At 39.2% G+C, this 14,553-nt stretch overlaps 1 protein-coding gene across 1 annotated transcript in view; it reads left to right on the top strand.

Annotated features, from left to right (window-relative positions):
- Positions 1-1,452: 1,452 nt before the first annotated feature.
- LOC122808489 (transmembrane protease serine 4-like) overlaps positions 1,453-14,553 on the top strand; it is a 412,097-nt gene continuing 398,996 nt past the window's right edge. Inside the window, exon 1 of the mRNA XM_044079445.1 lies at positions 1,453-1,535. Coding sequence (XP_043935380.1) covers positions 1,512-1,535 — 24 coding nt within the window. The 5' untranslated portion in view covers positions 1,453-1,511. The remainder of the gene's footprint in view (positions 1,536-14,553) is intronic.

Below are 14,553 nucleotides of genomic sequence, written 5' to 3'. Positions count from 1 at the left end.
ACACAACCCCCACATGTGGGTATATTTAGATATATGAGAGTGAGAGGGACACAACCTCCACATGTGGGTATATCTATATATCTGAGAGTGAGAGAGACACAACCCCAACATGTGGATATATCTAGATATGTGAGAGAGAGAGAGAGAAAGAGAGGGAGACAACCCCCACGTATGCGCGTATCTAGATATGCAAGAATGAGAGGGACACAGCCCCCACATGTATGTATATCTAGGTATGTGAGACTGAGAGGGGATGCAACTCCCCACATGTGGGTTGCCAGTAAGGAGGTAGCCTTGCCCTTTGCAAAAACACTTTGTTTGTGTAAATCTGTTAATGTCACTCGCGTGAGTTGTTAGAATGATACTGTGTGAGATATTTGGAAGTACATTGTTTGGCTCTGTATCCTTTAGAAATCAGGGCCTGTGAGAGCAAAGTCCACAATTCAGTAGGAGAGAAAGGTGCAGCGCCCTCCGCCGCAAAAAATAAATAAATAAATAAAATTATAGCAACATACTGTATTTTGATGTATCCCAGTAGTACAGAGGTGTGTGTGTGTGTGTGTGTGTGTGTGTGTGTGTGTGTGTGTGTGTGTGTGTGTGTGTGTGTGTGTGTATACATAAAAATACATGTGAGTGCGTGTGTGTGTGTGCGTGTTTGTATATTTATTTACATATATATATATATATATATATATATATATATATATATATATATATATATATATGCAAACAGAAATCATACATATAATTGAAAGTTCTTAATGTCAAACTCTTTTTTTACACCAGCAAAAAGCAATAGAAACTCGTTTGATCACTTCTGCTGGCGTTAAGTCCTTGTGAGGTAGTGAACAGTGGGGATCTGGGAATTTACCTTTTCCCCACTCTAGAAGGACCTTGGATTTGGTGTATATAATTAACAGGGAGTACGTGTTTTGTTTTTTTATTATTTTGGCTTCCGATCTTTCGGGATTGATGTTTAGCCATTCAACATTTGTGTACTTAGATGTTTTGAGGTACATCCATATAAACATACACACACACACACATGTACGTAAATCACATATACTATAGAGACGTGCATACATCCATATATATATATATATATATATATATATGTATAAATATAAATATTTATATATATATATATATATATATATATATATATATATATATATATATGCATGTATTTAGCATCATAAATAAAAAGTGCTTGCCAGAAATATACAATTTTCATTTTGAAAATAATATATTTTCTATGCCCCAGTCTCCGTGTGTGTAGCTCTTTAAGGCAAGGGATGACAAATGATTTTGCTTGCAAGGAATGACAAATGATTTTGCTTGCTACTGCAACACTAGGTCTTGTTTCTTGGTGTGTCGGGGGAGGGGCAAGTATGTACTGACTAATGGTATAAATGCTATTAGGCCTAATTAAATCAGAATACTATTCTGAGGAGTAAAATAAGGAAGTAGAAAAAGAGTTAAAGAGCTGCAGTTAATAATGTAAAGGCCTTATGCCTATAAATATTGTCTTGCACGTGAGTCTTTCAGACGCTTTCACCAATGTTTTTGTTTCTTTTAAAATACACTGTTTTTTAATTTGTTAACAATCTAGAGTAATCTCTTGGTAAAGAAGTATCTGTTGTCCTATGGCTTCACTTTCCCATGTGGGGAATTGTATGCTATGTCACTAGATGATATTGGGGGGGGATGTTGTTGCTTGTGTTGTATTATCTCTCTGGAATCCCTGCTTTTGTACAGGTTATGGTTTGTGTGTTATTTGTCTTTAAAGAACTGGTTTAAGTCTCCGAGTGTTTAAACTGTCAATAGAAAAACTTAGGGGGAGGGGACATTTTTTAAAGGAATAACCCTCCAACAGTGTATTACGGTAAAAATGGAGAGGCAATAAATGGAAGTAATCAGCAGCACATCATTTGTACATTGGACTGTATGCTGCATTCTGAACATGCATAATTTTGAATATATATTTTGAATATGTATAGCATTTTATTTTTATTTTTTAACCAATATTTGCATTGGTGACATAGTTGGGAGTGTTATGAATTTTATATCGTGTCAGCATACTCAATAACCAGGAACTTTTTTTTTAAAACCATATTTGCATTGGTGACATAGTTGGGAGTGTTATGAATTTTATATTGTGTAAACATACTCAACCAGGAACCGAGCCAACTGCATTCTGGTGTCCAGGTGCATAACAGTAATGTTAAATGTTCTGTTGTAGTATTTAATTTGAAACTGGCAGAATAGCTGCTATTGCTTATCAAATACGTTTGAGAAATGATGGTAAAACAGGTTTGTTACTTGAGTGGATACCTGTTGCTGAAGATTGCAGCCATATAGATTACTTTTATTGCACTGAATCTGTGACTGCTGTTCTGATAACTGATTGACGTCTTCCTTGTAACTTGCTGTGTACTTGCATTCTGTTATTTCCTGGGAGACTGAATGGATAGTTAAAGGTAACCAATTTTTGAAAATCTGTTTAGAATGTGTGTTCTGTTTTTAAGGTACTCATGCTAACACTGTCTTATATTTTACAAACTTTCATCACATTAAACAATGTGTCTGTGTTAAAATATTCAGACTTGCTTGGGATGTATATTTTGGCCATTGCCAGTCATTTTAGGAATGTCCTTACTTGTTGTTCATCTGTCTGTGTTATGTTAGTGGATTTTAGATGATAAAACAGGGTGATGATTTAGATACAATAGTATACACAAGCTCTTCTACTGTGTTTTTTTTTTTTTTTTTTGACTGCGGTAGTAAAATGTGCTTTTCTAGCATACTTCTAGAAACCCTGAAATGAAAATGAAGACAATCTCTAACTACTAGTGGGGCTCTTCAAAGGATATTTATTAGTAATGAAATGGCTTGTGTGACCTACCTTTGATAGGATTTTTGAGACTATTCCTGGTCTGTAATTATGGAAAAGGTATTACAGTGGTTGTAGATGCAGACGCGCATACATTTTCCTTATGCAGTCAACACTATTGATGTTATTGGATGTAACCAAGTTGTATTTAGTTGGATAAGTAGTTTTGTCCATTGCAGATGCAATTTTCAGCCAACCTCTGCTTTGTGGAACTGACTTTATCTCGTAACAAAAACCTACAATGATGCTAGAAGATCTAGCCTTCATGCTTGAAGAAAATTAACACGTTGTTCCTGCCATCCTACCTCCTCATTTTGTGAGGGGAAGGTGGACTTGGCTTCCTTCCAATACCAACCTTTATGTGGCTAAAGGGTAGGAGTGCACAATGGACTTGATGCTAAAAATAGTTTTTGCTGTAGAGGGAACTGGCATTGGAGAATATAGAGTGTACACCCTTTAGTGTTATGAAGGTGAGACCAGTTCAGACATGCAGATATTAATGCACAACTTCAGAATTCTGTCTTCTCCATCACCCACTTAGCATCTCCATAAGTATTCTGAGCCTCCCTTCATCAAATTACTTTCCTTGAGAAATAAACTCCAAAAGAATTGTTTGCTTAATAAACATCTGATACAAAAACAGTATTACTATAAAGTATGTCAAGTAGCCCCAGAGTTCTGTACCTGAATACCCAGTTAAATCTAACTATAGCATACATACAGGCTGAGCACCTTGGCTGAACTGATTTCCAAAGCCTTTTCCTCCTATGACTTGGTCTATCACCCTGATTCCTAACAAAGGAAATGTGCCTTTGAAGTTATTTTGCTGAGGTGCATAATCTTCTGCTCCTTGGCAATGAACCTTAACTTGCTATGCCTATATCCAAGCAGTAAGAATGTTAAAGTATTTAAAGGCTTCTCTCGCCTCACACAGGAAACATTGTACTTTCTTTTAATATAGTTAGTGCACTGAATTGATAAGTGATGTCCGATTATAAATTTGGATGGTTAGTGGAAATGATGCGGCACCCCATGAGTCTGAACCTTGCTGTCTCTGTCAGTTTTCCTTTGGCTCTACATGAGGCTGGTCTCTTCTCTGCAGTATGTGCTTCCTGTGTATCATGGTTCTCTCTTACAAATCTTTTTGTCATAGTTTAACAAAGCACTGCAGCTAAGGTCTAGTTAAAATCAAGGTATGGCAATTAACACGGTGTCTGCTAGCTTAAGCTTCTCTGCTATGCACAACTACAACTAGGCTCCCTCCTTTCTGAGGTCAGGCTTCTTCACCTGTAATTTGCTTCCTTCTCTGTAGCTGGGCAGTAATCTAGTTTTCCCTGAGCCACTCTTCGGTGAGAGGTTATACATTCTTGCAGCCAGCCACCTAGGCTACTTTGACAAAATTCAAAAGCCTATTCTGTGGTCTACTCAGGTCTTGACCATGCCTGCTCAGAATGTCACCCACTTGGCTAGCTCATCCCTCAGTTTTACTCTGTTTATACTGTATGATGTATACAGTAAATACTGACCCCCCCCCATTCACTCGTTCAGCCCTTTCTTTGAATGCTGTCAGAGTTTACCTTTTTCAAAGGTGTGAGAAACTTAGTTCCTTTCCAGAATTTCTTGTCAGAGTTTCCTCCAAATGGATCTGGCTTATTTTTTGTAACTTTGTCCTGCACATTTTCCCCATCCCTTACAGACCATGTATTTACTTGTGTAGTTAACATCTTTTCTAAACCAGGAAGTATCCTCTCTGTTTACTACTAAGTAAAGCATTGGTGTAACTAGTGCCACAGAACAGTATATGTTCTTCCTTCCTGACTCAGATTTAAAGATCCCTATGGTGATTTTGGAAGTACTATCATTCCTGTGGTGTTTTTGCTTCCATAGGTAGGTACTAGGCTATCTGCCCAAGGGCCTACGTAAGCCTAGCCAACAAGGTTCCCTGGCTTACGCCACCCAAGAAAGTTATTTTCCTGTGCCACTGTCGAGCAGAGACACAGAAGTGATCCCCAGGGTGTATTTCCTATTTCCCATCAACCCCTCAAGATTTTTCTTGAGTGCTAATGAAGAACTTTGCTTGACATAGATGGGTAGCCTGTTCCAGAGTATGGGAAGTCTTTGGGACAGGAATCTATCCCTCCAGCATGTCCTGTTTATTGTGGTGACAAGGTTTAGGTCCCTAGAGTGTGTAGCTCTGAGGGATTGGGATTTCTTTAGGTGTAGCATGTCCAACAGTTCTGGGTTTGACATAGCTTTATATGTTAGGCAGAGATCACCTCGGAGTAGGTGATATGCTACAGAGTAAAGCTGTTTTGAGGCGATCAGTGTAGGGCATTTGTTTGAGGCCAGTAATCCTCTTTGTGAGGTACTTCTGTGGCCTTTCCAGCTGCTGCAGATGTCTTGAGGTACATTTCAAAAGGGGCGATATACTCTATATAATGAGTGTCAAGTAGAGGGGAACAATGACTTTTTTTTTTCCTGGATGAGAACCCTTTTATGATGAGGTGTGCCACATAGGACTTCCTGACTACTGTCCACCTGGGTCCCAAGGTCTCTTATCACGCATTCAGTGTTAAGTAGATTGCTGCCTATGTGGTAGTTCATGGGTACAGAGTTTTTACCAAAGGGGATGACACTGCACTTTTTGGCATTGAGCTTGGGGCCATGGCTCTGACACCAGGCATCTGTCTCAGTGAGGCCCTTCTGTAGGATGTCCACATCATTTGGGGACTTCACTATGGCTCCTAGTTAGCAGTCGTCTTTGAACTTAGTTAGCCAGAGGCCTGTGAACTTTGTTAGCCAGAGGCCTTCTGTGTTGGCCTGTACTTCAGAGAAGTAGATACCAAACAGGAGAGGTCCCAGGACAGAACCCTGTGATACTCCACTTGTCACTGCTTTGAGGTCAGATTTGGAGTCTGCAACTTTTACAGTGTGGGTTCTGTCAGTGAGCCAGTTGGCAACCCATCTTGTGACTTAGGGATTTATTCCTAGTTTAGTGAGTTTAGCTATAATTCCAGAATGGGGGATGGTGTCGAAAGCCTTGGCGAGGCCAAGATAGGCTGTGTGAACCACCTTACCCCTCATCTATGGCTTTGGTGACTGCCTCAAAGAAGTCGATCAAATTCAGGAGGCATGATCTGTCTTTCACAAACCCGAACTGGGTGGGATCCAGAGTTTGGAGGTTACCAATGTCTTTGAGTTCCATGATGATACATTCCATGTCCTTGCAAACGAGCCTAGTCAGGCTAATATGTCGATAGTTCCCAGGATCAGTGGTGGCTCCCCCTTTGTGGAGTGGGATAACTGTTGTGCTCCATTCAGTGGGTACAAAGCCTGATGTGAGGTTATTATTGAACATGGTGCTTGAGTGGGGAGCCAGTTAGTTCTGAAGTTTGTGTAAAACGCAGCCTGGGATGTTGTCTGGTCCCTTGGATGCTGTGTTTTTTGGCTTTAGAGAGTGCAGATTTTACCTGTGTAGTTGTGATTACAGGGACTCTGCATTCTTCCTGTATAGATATGGCCCATTTTAGGCACTGAACCGATCTGCCAGGATGTTGGCAATATCAGTTGGTTCTGTAATTTTTCGTGCCTTTGTTCTATAACTCGGAGCAGATCTGGGTGTTGCCATCAGGATTCTTGACATATCTATAGAATGCTTTGTGGTTGTCCTTGGAATTAGTGGCAATTTTGTTTTTGTAGCTAGCTTTGGAGGATCTTATAAGGGATCTCCGCTTCTTACTGAGGCTGACCAGGGAGCTCCTCCACTCATGGGATTTTACACACTCTTTTGTAACAGTTTCTTCCTTCTGTTGTACAGTTTGTTTATGGCAGGGGACCAACCAAATTGGCTTCCTTTTTTGGAGGATAGTGTCTTGGTTCTGTTTGGGATAGCACGATCCATGCACTCGTGTAAATGCAGAAGGAATATCTTTGCTCCTCTGTCTGCACAGGTCTCTGTACCATTCATCAATTGCTTGTGACCTGAGTGAAATAAAAAATCACTGGAGAAACCTTCATTTATTGCCTTTCTTTGATATATGCAGCATCACCAAGATACAGGTACTGTCCTTATCAGGTTTTCTGGGTGTTTTTCTTCCTGTCCTGCCTTAGTCTTCTGGGAATTTAAGGTTAAAGTAGAAGGAGGTGATATGGCAAATCTGACTCCATGCCAATACTCTGCCAGGTCCGAATGATGCTATTTGTCTTAACAGTGTTCTTAAACTTCGATCTGCTAAGCTTTATGCCTTTAAAGAGGTGTCACTAGTCCCATTCTGTTTTAACAAACTACCAGTCTGATAGTTTTTAATTTTTATTGCAATTTTACCTACATAAAAATGTTAATCTTTTTACGATTTACAGCATTGAATAAAAATTGCTAGTAAACTTTTTATCATTAATAAAACAGTTTGTTTTAAGCTATGTAAAATAGGCATCTAATATTGTTTCCTATTTAGTTGGGTCATGTGATTGAGCAGGGTACCAATTTAATTAGTTCTGATGAAGTACAAACACTATGGAGGAAAGTGCTTAACTTTGTTTTTATTTTACTAAAATATTTGATTCCCATACCGTACATTTGGTTCTTGTGCTGCACTGTGGCTTTTATGTTCTGGTGATTTGGAGACAAGGTGTGCACCTAGCAGTTTTCAGGCTTTTGGTTTTGTGTTACTTGGTGAACTTGCTTTCTTGGTTTTTAATTTAATGCATGAAGAAATCTGATCCAGAATGAGAAGTTTCTGCCACCTTTTAGACTCTGAAATGTTTAGTATGTCTAAAATTCATAATTTTCATTTAAATCTGCCTGCACATTTCAATGGAGTGTGACTTTTTTTTTTTTTTTTCACCAACAAGTACTTAATAGCTAGCTGCCTTACAACTGTTTTCCTGTTGGGTTTGGTTATTACACAGCCTACTAACATATCCTCTATAGAAGCCTTCCACTGGTCTTTGGCTGCTGCTACATAGCAGCAATACATTAATGCATTACGATCAGCACCCCTATCAGGACGCACACAGTATGCGACTTACACGGGGGATTAATTCAGTGGGAAAAATTTGCTGTTTGGGATGTGGGTTGACAACTCTTCACCACCACCCTCATACACCTCCTGTTGGTAACAGCCAGTTGGAGTTTTTTATAATTGTAAATGCATAATTTAGTCCACACACTCAATCTAACCTAAAACATCTTAAATCCTCAGAAGGTCAATATTGATGCTCCCAAATTCGCACACCGATCGCAGCTCTCTTGCAGGGAGGCCTTCCACCTGCAGCTCTTAATGTTGGAGGCGCGCTCTCCCACTTTCCAGTCTTTGATACCTACATCAAGGTCATGCATAGCTTTCCACGTTCTCCTCTAGTTCTCCCTCTTCTGTGATTTGTACAAAGAGGTCAACATGTGACCTAGGCAGTCCCAGTGCAGTGAAACATTTACTACAGGAAATAAAAGAAAGGAATACTCTTTTGACATTCAAAGACTCTAAGTGTAGTTTTCTGACACTTGAGTGACATTTGTATGTGCATTTATTTTTGCTACATTTCTGCTAATTTCTGACTTAGAAGCTGAATTCTCCCCAAACCTTTATCTAATGTCATAATTTTTGGGCCTTTAATATGTTTTAATAGGAACACCCACTGCTGACTTATTTGTGTGTGTGATGCACATTGCATATAATCCCATTTTGATTCTTTACAGTTGGGTGGAAAGTACTTCTGCATAGTAGCTCACCTGCCTATGGCATGGGACACCTCTCAACTGTCCAGACTTTTTACTCTTTTGGTCTGCTCCTTCTAAAATTTGTGGTTTCTGGTAAGTCATTGAGGATTGATGTCCCTAAATAATGGCATATATGTTTTGGAGTTCGCATCCTTCAGAAATCCTGCTGTTTATAAGAGCAATATTTAAAATCCTGGCATTGGAAAGTAATAATATCCTGATCTCTGCATTTCTACATTAGCCTGGGTGTTGCTCCTCCAAGACCATTCAAGAAATAATGCCTTGTATGCTGCTTCACCTTTACTTGATTTCAAAAGTGAGTTGGTGCTAGGAGACAGGACACTTAAGACAAGTCTTATCTGCAGAAGAGAGAAGCCTTAACAGCAAGGCTCTGAGAAAATGCAAAGGATGTATATGTTAATACCAGCAACCATGAGAAGTGACATAGTTCATGATTGAAAGTGAACTGTTTAAATGCCTCCTTCCTAAGACAGACTATCTGGTTAAGTTAGTGTTTCGGGAGTGCTTATGCAAATGCATGAATTCAGTATTGACCAGAGTAGTGAAGTTTGTATACAACTGGTTAAAATATAAGAACTAAGGTTTTTCCTTGATACTATAAGCTGCCTATGGATTAGACAGAGTAACTGATAAATGGATAATTCAAATGCAAAAAGTACTTGCACAGAACTTTTCGCTTGTTGTAGCAGGAGTAGAAAATAAATGACAGCTTCTTGCTGTAGATTAACACTGCTGTGTTTTTTGGCTTAAAAAAAAAAAAATGCTCATCTGAAATGAGCGCTGTTCATAGTGAGTGTCCCATGACCAGAATGACGCTACAATACAAAAGGATAATTCCATCCCTTTACCTCATCCATAAGTTTTTTTTTTTTTTTCCGTTTAATGGCTTTCTGTAGCTAAATACTGAAGATTCAATGACATGCATAATATCCTAGTAGCAACATCCAGCCACACATGTTTTCATTAATTAAACTCTTGCTTGTTTTGAATTAGGAATTTCTCCTGTGCCCGTGCCAAAAAGGGAGCTATGGGATGCAAATTATAATGTTTATCACTGGCACATTTCTGAAGTGTAATCGCTGTGCATCATACACTGACTAAGATTGTGGTTCTTGAATTTCCTGTATTTCAAGCTGCAGCAGCTGTGGGAGGCTCATATCTGGCATACAGGGATCCCTAGCTAAAACTAGTGTTTTGAAATGTTGGCAATAGTACTGTAGTGTTGACCACCGAGTCACATTTTTGGCATGGAGTCAGAGCTTTATTGTAACTAATTTTATACCACTGTCCAAGGATTGATAAAAAATATCCACAGGGCTTAATCCCATTGGTGCATTGTGTACAAAGAAGCACAGTTGCTTACCCCACCATAAGAAGGGGTGTCCATCATAATAGAGAAGACCAAAACTGATTTCTCATGAGGGCAAAAACGTGGATTTTTTTTTTGTCCTTTTTTTCGGAGCTACAGCAACCTTGATTTGTCGCTCTTCCCCCCCCACCCCCATACTTCTAAGCTATGCCCAGTGTCCACAAATGGCGTACAAGGGGAATGCAGACTCCTTGCAAAGAACTTTAAAAATGGTAGTTTTCATGCTCCTGAATGGCATTTAAGAGGAAGGGACAATTGTATATATCAATGCTACACACTATATGTGCTTGGAAAGTGGTAGTTGAGGGGGTAGGTACACATGCTGTGAATTTTTTTGTGGGGTATAATAAAAGTGCATGACCTGAATTCTATCTGCTACCCTCAACTATATGTCTTGAAAGCAGGGAAAGGTTCACTGTGTGGCAGTTAAGACTTTAGTGCAGATTTGAATAGATTTAAAATCGGCATTTTAAATCAAAAAGTGGTGGATGAGAAACCTCTAATTGGGGAGGGGGGGGCCTTCATGTAATGTGGGATGTTAAAAGTGAGATCTTGGTTCTGTGTTCAGAATATCACTGCAGCAAGTTCTGGTTTGATGGACATTTTGTTAGCCAGTATAGATGATTGTACTGGCTATTTCGAGCAGAGACTGAGACAGCTGGTTAGCCAGCCAAGATCAGTGTGTAATGCAGGATTTTGTTTGCAGAATTTGATGTAATTTTCTGTAGTATTGCAAGGCTGAATTTTGGGTTATATGTATATTTGTGAAGACTGAGATGTGGGCTGTTCAAAGCTGGGCCTGTTCAGTAAAATAGGGTCTGGCTCATCATTTTTTTGTGCTTGAATCCTGTTTTAAATATGCTGAAATCCAAGTTTCTGGTCTATAGTCACTCCTAATTTGCTATTTTTGCAATATCAAGAGTGTTTGCCAGGACTGGAGAGAGGTAAAAGGTCACAGTTACTAAAATATTTGGTGGCTGTGTTAACAAAAAGCATGACTTTTGATTTACCTGCACTTAGGAGTAGGTCAGAGTTGTCAACTTTCTATATTGGTGAAAGACTGTTGAAGTTTGGATTTGAGTTCAGCCGTGTGACTAACTTGAGAAAGATCTGCACATTTGAATTAGCACCACTGGATGCATGTCTGACAATGAGACTTTCATTAATGAGTAGACAGAATGTGTTTAACATGAAGCTTTGGGGTCCATCAACGGAGATGGACTGTGTGATAGAGAAGATATTAATAAAACCATTGGGAGACTTTGATTTGAGAGCAAAGATATAAAGATGGGATGGGAGCTTGTCTGAGGCTTGTGACAAATTTAGGAAAAGGATCAGATTTTTTCCATGTTTTGTAAGTGGTGTGTTTTTTCTCTCATTCCTATTTCCCTCAAAAAATAGAGTTTTTAGGAAGCTGTTTTTGCTTTGTGCTCCAAGAGTTGTGTATACCTCCTTTTGAGCACTTCTTTTTTTTTTTCTTGGGGGGGGGGGGGGGTTATGATGTAGTAGATTTTATAGCCAACAAGTTCTGAGGTGTCTCCCTTCTGCAAAAGTATTATGAATGAATTTCCATAATATTTGGAACCTGTATGATTGCTATATTGATAGTACTTGTATTGAGCAGACAATGCCCTCTGCTGCTAGGTGGAGGTGGTTTGGGTGGAGGACTGTCACTAGCTAGAGATGTTAGCCAAAATTTTGTTAATTGTTTTAATTTACAGAGGAGTTTAAGGACTGAAGTGGAGGAGGATGAGGAAGGGTTGTTAGCTGGAGGCTGAGGAATGGTGACCGATTTTTAGTTAAGATAATGAGGCTGTTCTTTCACTTGCAGACTATTATAACAGGATAAATCAGGGCGTGGGAACAGCATTTTTGTAGCTTTTGACAAATCTTCTACCTCTGGAGTACCTTTTAACTTGTTTCACACTTTTTGCTGCATTTTTTAAGGAGTTTAGGTAGTTTTATGTAAAAGTCCTGTTGCAGGAGCGCATGTAATTAGGTGTGTGGTTGCTCTTAAAAAATGCTGTAGTTATTTTCTTTTGGGGGGAATTGGAATCCTTTTTGTACGGTCCCATTTGAGATATTGGTACTAGTAGGGCGCAGTAGTAATGGAAATCTCTGTATTATATCTGAAATGTCAATTATCCGAACCCCATCTTCCAAAGTTTTAGGGTAGGAAAATAGTCTGGATATGTAATGCGTATTAGCTTGTGCATGTTTTTTTAACTTGTAGCCTGCTTGTCTGTGACTTGCTGTGTATTCCCAGAGTGCAGAAAAAACAAGATTTTTTTTAGAAGTTTTTTATCCCGTTCAATGCATGTTTGATTAACCGAACTACCCTTGGTCCCAATTATTTTGGATAATCAACACTCTACTGTCCACTGCTAATGTTTAATCTATGAAACATTTCATATGTACCCAACCCACTATGAGGTTTTGTATCCCCAGCTCTTTTTGTAGCTATACATGTGCTAATGTTGTCACTGAACTGGTAATGTAAAAAAAAAAATCTAGTTTGGATTCGACTAAAAGTAACTACACCTTAATTTTCATCATCATCCTGCAATGAGGTGTTAAGCGACTCCCCAACTATATTTTGCCTCCAGTTTTATCTCCTAAGAGAGGAAAAAACAAAGACCAGATGTCTCCAAGACCACATGTGTATTTAAAACTACATAAATTTCCATGAGCACTGTAGTAGATGAACAACCTTTGGTAAAATGCATTTCGTTGAATTTTGGTAGAACCAGTGTTCTTGAACGGGGGGTATAACTCTTGGACACATGCCACTGCATGTTGCTGTCATAGCACTGTGGCTATCTGTGAAGGGATACATACTCCCATACTTGCACCTATTGGCCTCTCCAGTGTTACAGATATTGTACTCTTCTAGGAATTTTTATACATTGTTCAGGCTTTTTATGCTTGAATAGTTGTGAAAGCTTAGAAACGAGCATCTTGCTACAAATGCCAATTGGCTTCTGTAGTGCAACCTACAAAAGTTGCATTTCAAGTATTTTTAGAAATGAAACTTGGGAGTCTTGAGTTCCACTGCCAGCAAAAGGGCTTCTGAATGCTTCAAAGCCTTATACCAAAACTGCCTTTATGTAAGACTACTTGTCTAAAGAATATTTCTGTTAAAGAAAATTGTCATATCTACAGCAAAATAAGCTTCATACAGTGAAGTGCAATTATGAAATTCTTAAAGGTCATATCACTTCTAACACTACTGTATAACATGTACAAGATAAAAGTCCCTTTTCATTCAGGTGAGCAACTGCGCAGTTCTTGCCTCTGCACCAGCAGGCTAGCCTGCCAGGTATAGTCTGAAGATTTCCCCCTCTGTAAAACGCGCTATTAAAAGAAACTAGCATTCTGGGTTGATGCAATTATAAATGGGTGAACATGTGAACTAGCATCCTGGGTTTATGCAACTATAAATGGGTGAACAAAACTTGCTAACTAAACATAATCTCTCTCCACCTTTTGTTGTAGGACTTGCAAATGATTTATTTGTACAATTTCCACCTGAGGTATATAATTTCCTTGTATTAAAGACAAATGGGTATGTGCATTTGCATATGGTATTTAAATGGCACAGTAAGAGCAGGAGTCCTGGAAAAAACTGATTGCTTTGTCTATTTCTTTCTCACCTGTTGCTCTCTTGCTGTGACAAACAAACAAATGCACACTGCTCAGATGTTTGCTTTCTGGCAAGTCTTTATCTTGAAAATTCATGGGAAGAAAATTAGTTGAGGAGAATATCTAAAATAAAACTTTCATCTGAGATCTGTTTACTTATGATTATATCCAGTAGACTGTTGTAACCAAAGACTTTTCTAAAGAGAAGTACATTTACAGATGCAGGTTTACAAAGTGGCTTAACCTTCCTTAAAGGCATCCTTCAGTTACTGCATTTCCCAAAGTCAAACTCCTCAAAGGAAAGAGCTGAAGCGAAAAACTGAGGAGAATGTATGCTACTACATCTAGGGGATTGGCTGGTATCTTCCAGCACCATGGACTACAGGCACAGCATTACAGCTATATCTGCACAGTGAGTTGACCTGTCTGCCGGACATTGACTCCAGACTGTTATATTTTCTCAGAAGGGACATCATGCAACAGAACTCCTAGCCTAATTTTATTGAATGGGGATTCTAGCCCAAGTAGTGGAATGGAGTAGTGAAGGTGGGTGTGAAAGACTAGTGAGTAAGTCTATTCTTTCACATTTCAATTTTGAAATAACTGTAACAGAAGTGCTGTGTATCAGGGTCAGGTTGCCAGATGTCCCTATTTGGGCAGGACTGTCCCAAGATCAGCAGCCTGATCCAGAGTCCCACCCTGTCGGTGTAAATCCCGGGCAGCCTCCGCTTTGTTTTTTGATTGGCCTGTATACCGGCATATGGGCCAATCAAAAATCGCTAAACACGGAGCTTCTTGTGCTTAATGTGGAAGTTCCGCATTAAACAAAGCTCCGTGTTTAGCGATTTTGATTGGCCTGAATACGGGTATATGGGCCAATCAAAACATCGCAAAACAGAGCTACTTCTGTTT

The sequence above is a fragment of the Protopterus annectens genome, chromosome 8.part0, assembly GCF_019279795.1.
Source record: "Protopterus annectens isolate FY-2018-M chromosome 8.part0, PAN1.0, whole genome shotgun sequence".
In the NCBI taxonomy this organism is placed as follows: Eukaryota; Metazoa; Chordata; order Ceratodontiformes; family Protopteridae; genus Protopterus; species Protopterus annectens.
This window is presented reverse-complemented; position numbering and strand designations above follow the sequence as displayed.